The following is a 14,847-nucleotide window of genomic DNA, read 5'->3' as shown; positions in this document are numbered from 1 at the left end:
AGAAAACCAACTCCCATCGGTACAGTGCTCAGAATGGAATTTAGTTGGACTTACACTCACCTGATATAAATAATATCAAAACTATTATAAATGATAATAAAATTTTAATACAATTCAATATTATTAAAATACAGATCTATATTTCGTTTCGTTTTTTTATATTTTCGATGGCCTACACTAAATGAAGATCCGACCAGTTTTACTGGCAAGTCGCATCATGATTAATCAATCAGCGTTGACGTTTCTAGGGGGTTTACCCACACTTCCGTGCAGAGAACGCCAAAAACTCGCCGTAACAGACTGTTTCATTGGCTAATTGTTCATATCAACTAGAACGCCTGTTATTTAATAACTCTTCCAGATCCCAGTGTTGTGAAGACAAGTAAAACCTAATTTTGAACTATGAAAAACGAAATGAAATAGTATCTGTGTTTTAATCAGATTGAATACAATTAGCAAAAAACTGAAAGTTAGTGTTGATAAGTTGCAGTGACAATTATTAATTGGGATTTCTCTTCTACATCTCCATCAAATATAGATTATATTTAACCTCTGAAACAATGACGAATCTTCATGTCCAGACATGAGTTACTCGGGATGGAGAGGTTCCAAGTCATATTTTAAACTCAACCAATGTAAAAAAAATGGCGACCATCTGATCGAGCAGTCAAGAGATCGTTGTAGTATTTTAATATATCGTACCGGTATTTAACTTCATTATAGATGTTTAACGTGCATTATTTAAAGTTCAATTTAAAGGCTCAATACCACTCTTGTTGTAACTGAATCATGTCCCAATATGTCTTAAAACATCTAATTTAAAAAATTTGAAAAATTCAACTACTGTCTGATTCATCGTAAATTTTAAACGGATTTCTTCGATTATGAACAAACTACTTAACTTTGGTTATTATAAACTTACCTGTGTGTTTGTAATGAACTCCCGTTCGATAAAATCCATTGCACAACTAATTATCACAACAATGAGAACAATTTCTCTCTTGAAAAATTTGAAAATTTACTTGTAATTTCGACAGAGGCGATGTCAACAATGTCTTCGTGACGTATTGGTCGAATCCAATATACCTGTTGCGGGGGTTGGTTAACATTGAAAGATAGTTTGACAGCGCGATCATTTTGATCGTATATGGGTTTGGGCGACGAAAAATATCAATTGAAGGCAATTACATTGGAGATTTATATGGAAACCATTGATCGCCAGTCTATCAAATTTTCATCACAATTAAAATATCACTGATTGCACGGATACTCGTAAAAATAAAGTCATGAATAAACTATAAATATCCTATCTTCTTTATGTTATAAATAATTTAACAAGGATCATGAAGCTTAACTCCGAATTCTCTGAGTGTATTTTTAATTTTATACGCATTCTTTCGATCGAATAATAACCGCTTCAGTAACATCTTTAAGCGTGTTGCGGCAGCCCTCAGCGTGTCTATTGCCATATTGGGTGCCCGGGTGGGTATATAATGCTACTAAGCCCGTATGACCCCGTAAGAAGCGGAACATTAATTCTCGATTCGACAGTTTTGACCGAAGTGTGATAAAGCCCGTAAAACGAATGTATAGTTGTGTTTGTGCGGCATGCGTGTTCAAAAGTAAATAATCCCATCCGAGTCTCTAATCAAATAATTAGAACAAAATATTTCAAAAAGTAAGGCTATAAAATTTGCAGAGATTTTACTAGAATGTAAAAGACGGTAACTAAATACAGGAATGCGGGTAGTTATGTGTGCGAACGCTCAAACTCAATGCCAATTGTCGTAGGTATTCGGACCAAAGACTACTCGGACTAAGACCAGTCGGAACAAAACAAGACCAGTCGGACCAATTAAATTATATTATAAGGCTAGACAATATGCTATTTATTTATTATTAAATCACAATACAAAGAAGCAAATAATTCTTATACGGAATTCTTATATTTAGAGTTGTTTGGTTCAATTTTGTGTACGTAAATAAATCAACGATTAGTTTTAAAATTAATTAATAATGGTGCAAAAAAAAAAAATATCAATCTAATTTTTCTTTACTCTTGCAATGAGACTCGGTATTTCCAGACTTTTGACAGTTTCTACATATACGGGTATACTGTTCTTGTCTGATAGCCTAATTTTACTTTTTCCACATTCACGGTATCCCCAGTGGTTTCATTCCGTTCTACCCCACTAACCCCTGGGTTACTATATATGGGGGGGGGGGGGGGGGTGGAGACACGTTTTCAAGTTATCCGCCCTTGATGCGTTAATATAAACAGCACATAATAATACAAAGACCGGACGTTTATATGCCCCTTTTTAAACGTGACTACAAGTGTGGTTCTCGATATTTTGCGATTTGGAATACAATTATCAATTTATTCAAACAACACGTTATTAGTAGTTCGAGTAGTCATATTAAAACACACACAATTATCAATTTATTCAAATAACACTTTATTATTGGTTCGAGTAGTCATATTAAAATAAACACAATTATCAATTTATTAAAATAACACTTTATTATTGGTTCGAGTAATTATATTAAAACAAACGCAATTATCAATTTATTAAAACAACATTTTATTATTGGTCCGAGTCGTCTTTCTGTTGGGTCCGAATAGTCTTTTTGTATGGTCCGAGTAGTCTATTTGTTTGGGCTGAGTGGTCTATCACTTGGTCCGACTGGTCTTGAACCGAGTGATCTTTGGTCCGAGTGGTCATGGATTCTTGTCGTAATTGTACTTGAATTTCCTATACTGTCACCCCTAATACGAAATGATATCTTCCGCAGAGTGACGTAACCATCTTCCATATTGGTATTTTTCTCTGGGAAAAGTTTGTGATATTTCAATTTTTCAAGAGAAAACTTGTTTTCATCGTTGTGATAATTAGTTGTGCAATGGATTTTATCGAACGGGAGTTCATTACAAACACACAGGTAAGTTTATAATAACCAAAGTTAAGTAGTTTGTTCATAATCGAAGAAATCCGTTTAAAATTTACGATGAATCAGACAGTAAATGATTTGAAAAGCCTGGCGTAAAGCTTTTCAAATGTGACTTGGATTTAAATATATTTTTGAACACTTTGGACAAGTAAAATAGTATTTAATGGATAATTTACACAACAGGTAGGACACTAACACATCTAGTACTTAGAGTAAGGCTATTTTTTTATTTTCTGGAGCTGTCAAGCCAGCAAGAGTGTTATTGTCCCTTTAATATGAATAAATATAACAAATAACTTAAAGATGCATTATGTGGGTAAATTTGTGTGGATTTGGGTCAATCGTAATACTGCCATCGCAAACTTCATCATTGGGATTAAAAATGTGTCTAGACAGAAAATAATCAATACAAAATCAAAATCTCCATGACACTTGTAGTTATGTTATAAATAACACATTGTTAACATTCTTATGACTTCTCCATTGTTATGACTTTGTTGTTCCAGTAAAGTAGGATGTTAAACTATATAGTGATCGAGGGTATTTCTACAAGTACCCAGTTGGTGTTCCAAGGCATCCTCAATAATAACATTGTTACCTATTTAAAGTCTAAAGCATAATCTGAGCCGCAGCTACGGCAAAACAGCAATATATAGGTTAAATCCTGCTAGTAGCACGGGACTACGTGGATAGGTGGAAGTAGTCCCGGTTATCTTGACGAACACCTGTATTATACAGGGCAAAATCACAACAACTATATTTCATTTCTAAAAGTGGTATGGTTGATTATTTATGCCACATGCATTATCAATTAATATTAATTATTTACTGTATTCAGGTTCATTTTCCGACATGGTATCCCCTTGTCAGTGGTGCAGGACAAGGACAAATTTCTAGTCGTTCGGATGTGATGAAAAACTGAGGTCCCATGTATACATTGGCATGCACGTAAAAGATCCCTTGACAGTTGGAATTCGATATAAAAGTAGGCCATAATGGCGCTGCCCGGGCAAAATTTCTCTCATAGCACACTGTATGCCATATGCCCGTCTTCATTAGCCCAGTCGGGGCAGAACAATAGGACGTTAAACCCCATTTCATTTCATTTCATTTATTCAGGTTCAGTATTTGTCGTCGAGTAGTGATGTAAAGGTTGAAACAGATGTTTACAAGCTGACAACTCATGAAATTTACAACTCGATTTATTTATTACTGTTAAAGGTAATATAACTTTATTAACATCATATTGTTCCTCAAAATGAATCTCTAACAAATATTAGGGTCGCCTGTCCAACCTCGTGGGTTTTCCTCCTGGGCCTCCGGTTTCCATTTCTCTCTCACTCTCTCTAACAAATATGTGTATATGTATTATTTATATGCCTCTCTAACCAATATTTTCTCTAAATAAACTCAGTATTTCAGGCATCAAAATGTTTATGAAATTCACCTTTTTTTTCCATACTTAGGAGGGGGGAGGTGTGTGCGTTGTATCATAAGGTTTGTCATTGAGTCAACTGGCATGGTTTTGATTCCCTGGTTGTACATGACAAGGAGTAGGGTCTTCTGTCCAACCTGGTGGGTTTTCTCTGGGTCCTCTTCTTTCCTCCCACTGCTGAAAACCCTACGCGCAAGCGATTTATTGAAATAAAATTGAACCATATGTTAGTCTTGAAATGACCTAGCTTGTGTCGAGTGGACATTAAACCCCATTTCTCTCTCACTCCCCATATTTAGGAATATATGTCTAATGTTTTAGTTAGAAATGTTATGATTTGCAATGTTATGCACTATGGTAGTGTCAAACAGAAAAAAAAAAGAATAGATGGGGTGAAACTAGTTGTTTTTAATACCGTAGGCTGTGTTGAGAGCACTGTGTTAAACAGTAACATTGCGTTCGATCACCGCCTTTCGCAGTATTTATTCGTGGGTTATTTTTACACATAATCAAAAGTATGTGAGGTTGTATGTGAGTATTGTGGTTTGAACTCAATTTCTGTCTTCAGTTTTCATTTAAGTCAATTTACTGAACATAAAGTATTCACCTGAGGAAACCGGAGGACCCGGAGAAAACCCACGAAGTTGGACAGGTGACCCTTCTGTCTTCAGTATCCCAGTCAGTACAGAACAATAGGACGTTAAACCCCATTTAATTTTCATTGAAGTCAATTTACTGAACATAAAGTATTCACCTGAGTAAACCGGAGGACCCAGAGAAAACCCACGAAGTTGGACAGGTGACCCTACTCCTTGTCACTTAGAACTGGGGAATCTAAACCACGCCAGTTGACTCAGTGACAGACCTTATGATGCAGCGCGAACATGCTAACCATTTGGCCATCCAACTCCCCCTACATACTTTTGAGCAAGACGTGTTAAAATTGGGAAAATGCAAGAATTCATGTCCGTCCTCTGTTGGCTTTCAATAGATTGGCCTGTTATTGACTTCTTACCTGTGTTTATGAATAGTGTTTGAATTCAGTTAAATTCTGAAATTAATTAATATTATTTTTTTTTACAGAGAGAAGATTACAAGAGAAACTGAAAATGTCTAAGCATTCTGTCTCCAATAAAAACTATAAATGTGATATTTGTGGTAAATCATTTAAAGACTCTACTGCTTTAAATAATCATATTATGATTCATACTGGGGAGAGGCCATATAAATGTGATGTTTGTAAAAAATCATTTATCACTAGTAGTAATCTACAGCAACACATCAAAACCCATTCTGGTAAAAAACCCTTTTCTTGTGATGATTGTAGAAAATCATTTACCACTAGTAGTGGTCTACGTAAACACACCAGAACCCATACTGGCGAAAAACCCTTTTCTTGTGATGTTTGTAAAAAATCTTTTACCACCAGTAGTACTCTACAGGAACACACCAGAATTCATACTGGCGAAAAACCCTTTATTTGTGATGTTTGTGGCAAATCGTTTACACAACGTTGTAGTCTACATTCACACGCCAAAATTCATACTGGAAAAAATCTCTTTTCTTGTGATGTGTGCAGCAAATCCTTTACACAAATTTGTAATCTACATGTACACATACGAATTCATACTGGTGAAAAACCCTTTTCTTGTGACCTTTGTAAAAAATCTTTTACCACCGTAGGTGAACTACATGCACACACCAGAACCCATTCTGGAGAAAAACCCTTTTCTTGTGATGTGTGCAGCAAATCCTTTACACAAAATGGTAGTTTACAGAAACACACAAGAATTCATACTGGTGAAAAACCCTTTTCGTGTGATGTTTGTAAAAAAACTTTTACCACTAGGAGTCATCTAAAACAACACACCAGAATTCATACTGGTGAAAAACCCTTTTCTTGTGATGTTTGTAGAAAATCTTTTACCACCAGTGGTAATCTCCAGGCACACACAAGAATTCATACTGGTGAAAAATCCTTTTCTTGTGATGTTTGTAAAAAATCTTTTACCCATGGAAGTAACCTACACGCACACACCAGAACTCATTATAAAAAATAACATACTTATTAAAACCTGGAGCCAAGGTGCATTGGCCGAGAAAGTTCATAAGGATTTTTCAGCGTAGTTCCCCCTTGTCTGTGGTGCAAGACAGAGGGCCTGGCAAGGGACAACGTATAGTCTTCCGGATGGGACAAAAAAAAACAAGGTCCTGTGTACACTTGGCGTGTAGGTGAAGGATCTGTTGGCAATTTGATTTCGATATAAGAGTATGCCAGAGCACTACAGTCCAGTCAAAAATTCCCCTCATAGCACACTGTGGCATATTCCCATCTTCATTAGCCTTGTCAGAACAAAACAGAAGGATGTCAAACCCGATTTCATTTCATGTAAAAACTATTCCTGTAATGATTGTAGTAAATCATCTACATCAATTCAAGACAATCATACTCGTGAGCTGTGGACGGGGTAAAGGGGATAGTTTTTAATGGATTCTTTTCAAATTTGGTGGTAAACATTGTGGTCATGCAGCGGAAGTTGGGGGCAAAATCTATCGATGTTTACCGTTTTCCATATTGTGTTCCAGAGTTATGTCACTTTTGCCAAAAACTTTGTTTATATGATAGAGACTTTTAACTGATTTTAAGCATTGGGACCATGGTAGATTGAACCCTATCAATATTCAACACTTTGCTCCTTTCAGTTCCAGAGTTAACCCCCTTTTGCCAAAATGATGTTTGTAGCAAACCAACATGAACAAACCAGAAGTGGAGGAAAAACGCTTTTTTGTGATATTTGTATAAAATCATTTTGACAAAGTACCGCCAACGTGCTACAACAGAAGCGATATTGGAGAAATAAACTTTTTTTGTGACATTTGTAGTAATTCAAAAAAATGAAATGAAATGGGGTTTAACGTCCTACTGTTCTGCTCCTATGCTGGGCTAATGAAGATGGCCATACGCCATACAGTGTGCTATGAGGGAAATTTTGCCCGGACAGTGGCACTACAGCCTACTGTTATATCGAATTTCAACTGTCAAGGGATCTTTTACGTGCATTCCAATGTATACACGGGACCTCGGTTTTTCGTTTCATCCGTGTAGTAAATCAAGTTGAGATGTTTAAAAATGTACGGAAGTCCATCAGAGACAATGTTAATACATTAATTAAGACATTAATAAGATTATATTTATTTACTTACACCCCAGAGTATAAATCTATGTCCAAATATGGTTTGTCCATTAAACATTAGAAAAATAAATTTTGTACTATGTTTAGTTAGTTTGTTATGATTGAAAGGTGATAGAGAGAGAATTGGGGTTTAACGTCCACTCGACACAAACTAGGTCCTTTCGGGACTAACATATTGTTTAATTTTATTTCAATAATTCGCTTGCGCGTTGGGATCTTTAGCAGTGGGAGGAAACCGGAGGACCTGCAGAAAACCCACGAGGTAGGACAGGCAACCCTACTCCTTGTCACGTACAAACGGGAATTCGAAACCACGGCAGTTGACTCAATGACAGGCCTTATGATACAGCACGCAAGTGCTTACCATTCAGCCATCCAACCCCCCTTGATAAAAATTTTAAGGACTCCATTTAGGAAAAAAGTGGTGCTTTTGTCCGGTACGTCCACATCAACTTGCTGAGAGCATTATTTCAACTCTGAACACCAATAAAGGTTTTGCTGTTGTAATGCAGTATGATCGAGGGCCTGACAAGGACAGTTGTCTAGTCGTTTGGCTGGGAAGAAAAACCGAGGTCCCGTGTATACATTGGAATGCACGTAAAAGATCCCTTGGCAGTTGGAATTCGATATAAGAGTGGGCGATAGTGCTGCGGCCCGGGCAAAATTCCCCTCATAGAACACTGTATGGCGTATGCCCGTCTTCATTAGCCCAGTTCGGAGCAGAACAGTAGGACCTTAAACTCCATTTCATTTCATTTTATTGTTGTATTATGATCACCCTTTGCGTCTGTTGATCTGTTTACATTGGGCCCGTGCTCACTTTAATTGCAGGCTACAATTTTTTTATGGATATTTTTTATATTGTGGAGATAATCACTATCGCAATTGTTGACGATCCAATAACTTGTCGGAAATAGAGACCCTGTTTTGATTGTTTTGATTGTGAGTGTCAATATATCATTATGAAGACGATTTCTATCGAACATGACGAAGATCCGATAAAAATACCCCAAAATTTGTACACGAACGTAGCTTGTAACATGGATGGGAAATCTTCCTTTGTTTTTTTCGTTGAATAAGCAGATTGTTTTCCCTCTAGTAGATTGGGTGGAGCTTAACCGTGCAATAACTAGACATGTTCAATATTATTGCACACTTTTGCTGGTTTACACTAGTTTTAGTAGAAATCATAGAGAGAAGTGGTGTGGGTTTTCTGTGCAATAACAACAAACATGTTGAGCAGGTGTCAATGTTACAAGTCATTTATGGCTCTAGGACAATTTGTCCCCGAACAATTCGTCCCCGAACAATTCGTCCCCGGACAATTTGTCCCCAGACAATTCGTCCCTAAGGATAATTCGTCCCCGGACAATTTGCCCCCGGACTCTTCGTCCCCTAGGACTATTTGTCCCCTAAGACTATTCGTCCCCGGACTATTCGTCCCCATGGACAATTCGCCATGGACAATTCGCCCCCTAGGACAATTCATCCCCTAGGACAATTCGTCCCCAAGGACAGTTTGTCCCTGGACAACAATAATGGTAGTTTTATTATCAAAAACTGAATTAATTTTTATTTTTTATCCTAAATCTCAGTTTTGATGCTAGTTTTACATTTAGTATTAAAGGAGCTAAATCGCTAACATCTGGGACCTAGAAATTGACAAAAGTGGGTCGCAACGCATATAATACTGTAATATGAATGTATATAAACTGATTTACATTCAATGGTTTCCGTTTTTACTCCAATTTCAATTCAGTTATGTTCGGTGAAATAAGCCAGCTGTCTCAAGCGAGTGCAAATTTCTAGCGTCTGGTTATTCCAGTCTACATACGCTCTTGATACAGCTGGGGCTGAAGCGCATTATGGTACACGATTCGTGTACCAATGGTAAAATGTTTATCAAAAGCCCATCTTTTTCCGGTAAAGGCCATTTTACACGATCCTACTTTTGTTCAAGAACATCATCCAACATTTGTAGGATGATGTTCGCAGGAAAATGTCCTATCGTTTACACAACGTTGTAGTCTACATTCACACGCCAAAATTCATACTGGAAAAAATCTCTTTTCTTGTGATGTGTGCAGCAAATCTTTTACACAAATTTGTAATCTACATGTACACATACGAATTCATACTGGTGAAAAACCCTTTTCTTGTGACCTTTGTAAAAAATCTTTTACCACCGTAGGTGAACTACATGCACACACCAGAACCCATTCTGGAGAAAAACCCTTTTCTTGTGATGTGTGCAGCAAATCCTTTACACAAAATGGTAGTTTACAGAAACACACGAGAATTCATTCTGGAGAAAAACCCTTTTCGTGTGATGTTTGTAAAAAAACTTTTACCACTAGGAGTCATCTACATCAACACACCAGAATTCATACTGGTGAAAAACCCTTTTCTTGTGATGTTTGTAGAAAATCTTTTACCACCAGTGGTAATCTCCAGGCACACACAAGAATTCATACTGGTGAAAAACCCTTTTCTTGTGATGTTTGTAAAAAATCTTTTACCCATGGAAGTAACCTACACGCACACACCAGAACTCATTATAAAAAATAACATACTTATTAAAACCTTTAGCCTAGGTGACTTGGCGGATAAACAAGTGTTCGATCCCTGCATTGGCCGAGAAAGGATTTTTCAGCGTAGTTCCCCCTTCTCAGTGGTGCAAGACAGAGGGCCTGGCAAGGGACAACGTATAGTCTTCCGGATGGGACAAAAAAAAAAACAAGGTCCTGTGTACACTTGGCGTGTAGGTGAAAGATCCGTTGGCAATTTGATTTCGATATAAGAGTATGCCAGAGCACTACAGTCCAGTCAAAAATTCCCCTCATAGCACACTGTGGCATATTCCCATCTTCATTAGCCTTGTCAGAACAAAACAGAAGGATGTCAAACCCCATTTCATTTCATGTAAAAACTATTCCTGTAATGATTGTAGTAAATCATCTACATCAATTCAAGACAATCATACTCGTGAATTGTGGACGGGGTAAAGGGGATGGTTTTTAATGGATTCTTTTCAAATTTGGTGGTAAACATTGTGGTCATGCAGCGGAAGTTGGGGGCAAAATCTATCGATGTTCACCGTTTTCCATATTGTGTTCCAGAGTTATGTCCCTTTTGCCAAAAACTTTGTTTATATGATAGAGACTTTTAACTGATTTTAAGCATTGGGACCATGGTAGATTGAACCCTATCAATATTCAACATTTTGCTCCTTTCAGTTCCAGAGTTAACCCCCTTTTGCCAAAATGATGTTTGTAGCAAACCAACATGAACAAACCAGAAGTGGAGGAAAAACGCTTTTTTGTGATATTTGTATAAAATCATTTTGACAAAGTACCGCCAACGTGCTACAACAGAAGCGATATTGGAGAAATAAACTTTTTTTGTGACATTTGTAGTATATCAAAAAAATGAAATGAAATGGGGTTTAACGTCCTACTGTTCTGCTCCTATGCTGGGCTAATGAAGACGGGCATACGCCATACAGTGTACTATGAGGGAAATTTTACCCGGGCAGCAGCACTATCGCCTACTCTTATATCGAATTCCAACTGCCAAGGGATCTTTTACGTGCATTCCAATGTATACACGGGACCTCGGTTTTTCGTTTCATCCGTGTAGTAAATCAAGTTGAGATGTTTAAAAATGTATGGAAGTCCATCAGAGACAATGTTAATACATTAATTAAGACATTAATAAGATTATATTTATTTACTTACACCCCAGAGTATAAATCTATGTCCAAATATGGTTTGTCCATTAAAAATAAATTTTGTACTATGTTTAGTTAGTTTGTTATGATTGAAAAGTGAGAGAGAGAGAATTGGGTTTTAACGTCCAATCGACACAAACTAGGTCATTTCGGGACTAACATGGTTTAATTTTATTTCAATAATTTGCTTGCGCGTAGAGGTCTTTAGCAGTGGGAGGAAACCGAAGGACCAGAAGAAAATCCACGAGGTTGGACAGACGAGCCTACTCCTTGCCACGTACAACCGGGAATTCGAAACCACTCCAGTTGACTCAATGACAGGCCTTATGATACAGCGCACACGTGCTAACCATTCAGCCCCTTGATAAAAATATTAAAGTGGTGCTTTTGTCCGGTACGTCCACATCAACTTGCTCAGAGCATTTCTCCTCTGAACACCAATAAATGTTTTACTGGTGTAACGCAGTATGGAGGGCCGTCTTCATTAGCCCAGTTCGGAGCAGAACAGTCTTACGTTAAACCTCATTTCATTTCATTTTATTGTTGTATTATGATCACCCTTTGCGTCTGTTGATCAGTTCATCTTGGGCTAGTGCTCACTTTAATTACAATTTTTTATGGATATTTTTTATTGTGGAGATAATTACTATCGCAATTGCTGACGATCCAATAACATTTGTCAGAAATAGGGACCCTGACTTTGAGTTTTCATTGTGAGTGTCAATATCATTATGAAGACGATTTCTATCGAACATGACGAAGATCCGATAAAAATACCCCAAAATATGTACTCAAACACAGCTTGTAACATGAACGGGAAATCTTCCCTTGTTCTTTTCGTTGAATAAGCAGATTGTTTTCCCTCTAGTAGATGGGTGGAGCTTAACCGTGCAATAATTAGACATGGTCAATGTTATTGACTCTTTTGCTGGTGTACACTAGTTTTAGTAGAAAACGTATAGAGAAGTAGGGTGGGTTTTCTGTGCAATAACAACAAGCATGTTGAGCAGGTGTCAATGTTACAAGTCATTTATAGCACGCCTCATTCGTTAACAACTTTAACATCTCAGCCTACGACCTCGATGTTTAAACCTGTTAACTCATGAAAGCCGTGCTATAAATATAACTTATTCATTCCAATATGATCATGTGTACCAACCCACAAATTGTTTATGGATTCATTTGATTTTTGTGGTGTGAAGCATTGAATTTGGATCGAGTGTCCGTCTTAGTCCGTCAGCAACTTTTTGTTAAAGCTGAGGAGTATAAACCTTGAGTGGCATTTAGTGATTGTGCACATTAAAAATCACAATACAATTTATATGGAATACAATCACTGGTTTATACACATATAGCACGACGTCCCAACAAGTATTCTCTTATCGTTATCAAGTACATTTGTGTTTTTTAAAGCTGAGGAGGCTGGATTATTTCGAATTGGGACCTCGCCTTCTCTTGTTTTCGGTACATCCGGTAGCCTACTCGTCAAATATTTTTAGCTTGGTCTGTGCATATATCTAGCTGTTAAATAAGGTGACCCCCCCACCCACACCAACAATTTGTTTCCGATTATAACTGCCATATGGGCGTATTTCCACGCATTGTGTGGCTATCCTTAATATTGAACAGGGAAGGATGAGAATTGGGGCGTGGCTTCACGTTTTGTTTATGGACACTCTGTCACATGAAATAAAATGTTTTGCTCCGAACTGAGCTAATGACATACGCCATACAGTGTGCTATGAGGGAAATTGTGCCCGGACAGCGGCACTACGGCCTACTCTTATATCGAATTCCAACTGTCAAGGGATCTTTTACATGCACGCCAATGTGTACACGTGACCTCGGTTTTTCGTCCCATCCGAACGATAGGACAGCTGTCCTTGTTAGGCCCCCGTCCTGCATCACTGACAAGAGGAAACCACGCCGGAAAATCTGGATGAACTTTCTCGGCCAATGCAGGGATCGAACACCCGACCTCCAGGCTAGCGAGCCAGCGTCTTACCCACTTAGCAATGATCCCCACAATTTTGACATAGGTTTTGTAATATAGGTTTATATCCGAAAGATCTCGGTTCATATCGATATTGTCATGTATGAAACGATAGCCTCCTGTACACCATACACCACTGTCAATACATACCTACTGTATGTATATACCGATAGCCTACTGTGTATACATACAGTATGTATACATATACCTACTGTACACTATACACAACTAAATATATACCAAAGGTGAATAACTAGGATCAAACACATAAACCCGACCTTGAATGTCGGACTGTTAGCATATCAAAGTATGGTGATACACTATGACTAAATTTATTGGCCGTTTTGACGAAATAAAATAAAACCAAGTACGAGCAATACAAACCATTAGACAAAATTCGAAGTCCTAAAAAAACGGTATAGGCAATAAAGTGTAATAAGGCAAATAGTGTAATCAGCATATGGACTGTTCACCGTGTACAAAATACACGACAAACAGTGGTAACAGGTGTCCGGAAGAGTAAGCTTACCCTGCCCTGCGCCACACCCGCCATAGCTGCATCCAAACTATTAAGCGAAATCTCGATAAAATAGCGTGATTGGCCAATGGACTATCGGTATGCAAAATGCACGTGATGAAATCTGTTTTTGGTCGTTATGGCATAGGGCCGTTATGACCACATCCCGATACATATATACCATATATGGTGATACATATATATATTTGTGGAGTGAAATGGGGTTAGCCATTCGCTCCCCTCCCAATATGGTGATATGTGAAGTTATAAACTATAAATGCAATCTGATTAAAACACAGATCCTATTTCGTTTCGTTTTTTATAGTTCAAAATTTCGTTTTACTTGTCTTTACTACAAAGAATGTGGAAGAATTGTTATATAACGTGCGTTCTGGTTGAAGTGAGGGATTAGCCAATGAAACGGTCTGTTACGGTGAGTTTTTGGCGTTTGATGCACGGAACTGTGGGCAAAGAGAGAGAGAAATGGGGTTTAACGTCTACTCGACAAAACCAAGTCCTTGTCACGTACAACCGGGGATTCGAAACCACGCCAGTTGACTCAATGACAGGCCTTATGATACAGCGCGCACATGCTAACCATTCTGCCATCTAACAGCCCCCCCCCCCCCCGAACTGTGGGTAAACCCAATTCTATTTCACTCCCCAAACTGTTCAGCTTATGTTCATATACAGAGTAGATGAGTATCATTAATTATGGCACAGTTTGGCCTCCATAGAATACAACTTGATTGACACCATGGTCCATGCATTGAATTACTACGTGGCCGCTTCAATCATCAAAGTTCGTTTTGACATTGTAATAAAACTTTTCTTTTATTGACCTCTTGCGCAATAACTAGTTTGACATTGCAATAAAACCTGATTTTGCAATAGCGTATAAGGGATATCTTGAATAACTAAATGCTATCTCCTAGTTTGACATTGCAATAAAAACCCCTTTTTTTTGCAATAGCGTATAAGGGATATCTTGCTACCACAATGTCCTCTCTATCATGGACCTCTTGC

At 37.7% G+C, this 14,847-nt stretch overlaps 1 protein-coding gene across 3 annotated transcripts; it reads left to right on the top strand.

Annotated features, from left to right (window-relative positions):
• The first annotated feature begins 220 nt into the window (after positions 1 to 220).
• On the top strand, positions 221 to 7,624 carry LOC126824092 (zinc finger protein 235). Of its 3 annotated transcripts, XR_007681450.2 has the most exons (4): positions 231 to 704; positions 4,072 to 4,173; positions 5,471 to 5,545; positions 7,091 to 7,624. XR_007681450.2 is itself a non-coding variant. In XM_056102062.1 (3 exons), the coding sequence occupies exon 3, from the start codon at positions 5,497 to 5,499 to the stop codon at positions 6,445 to 6,447; it is 951 nt and encodes a 316-aa protein (XP_055958037.1). In that variant the 5' UTR covers positions 221 to 704; positions 4,072 to 4,173; positions 5,471 to 5,496; the 3' UTR covers positions 6,448 to 7,624. The 3 variants fall into 3 exon arrangements, 2 of the variants coding, with proteins under 2 accessions (XP_055958037.1, XP_055958038.1); XM_056102062.1 differs by having other exon boundaries at positions 221 to 704; positions 5,471 to 7,624; XM_056102063.1 differs by lacking the exon at positions 231 to 704 and adding an exon at positions 3,074 to 3,462 and having other exon boundaries at positions 5,471 to 7,624.
• The last annotated feature ends 7,223 nt before the right edge of the window (positions 7,625 to 14,847 follow it).

The sequence above is a fragment of the Patella vulgata genome, chromosome 6 (assembly GCF_932274485.2).
Source record: "Patella vulgata chromosome 6, xgPatVulg1.2, whole genome shotgun sequence".
Classification (NCBI taxonomy): Eukaryota; Metazoa; Mollusca; class Gastropoda; family Patellidae; genus Patella; species Patella vulgata.
The sequence above is the reverse complement of the archived record's forward strand: the minus strand, read 5'-3'. Positions and strand labels throughout refer to the sequence as shown.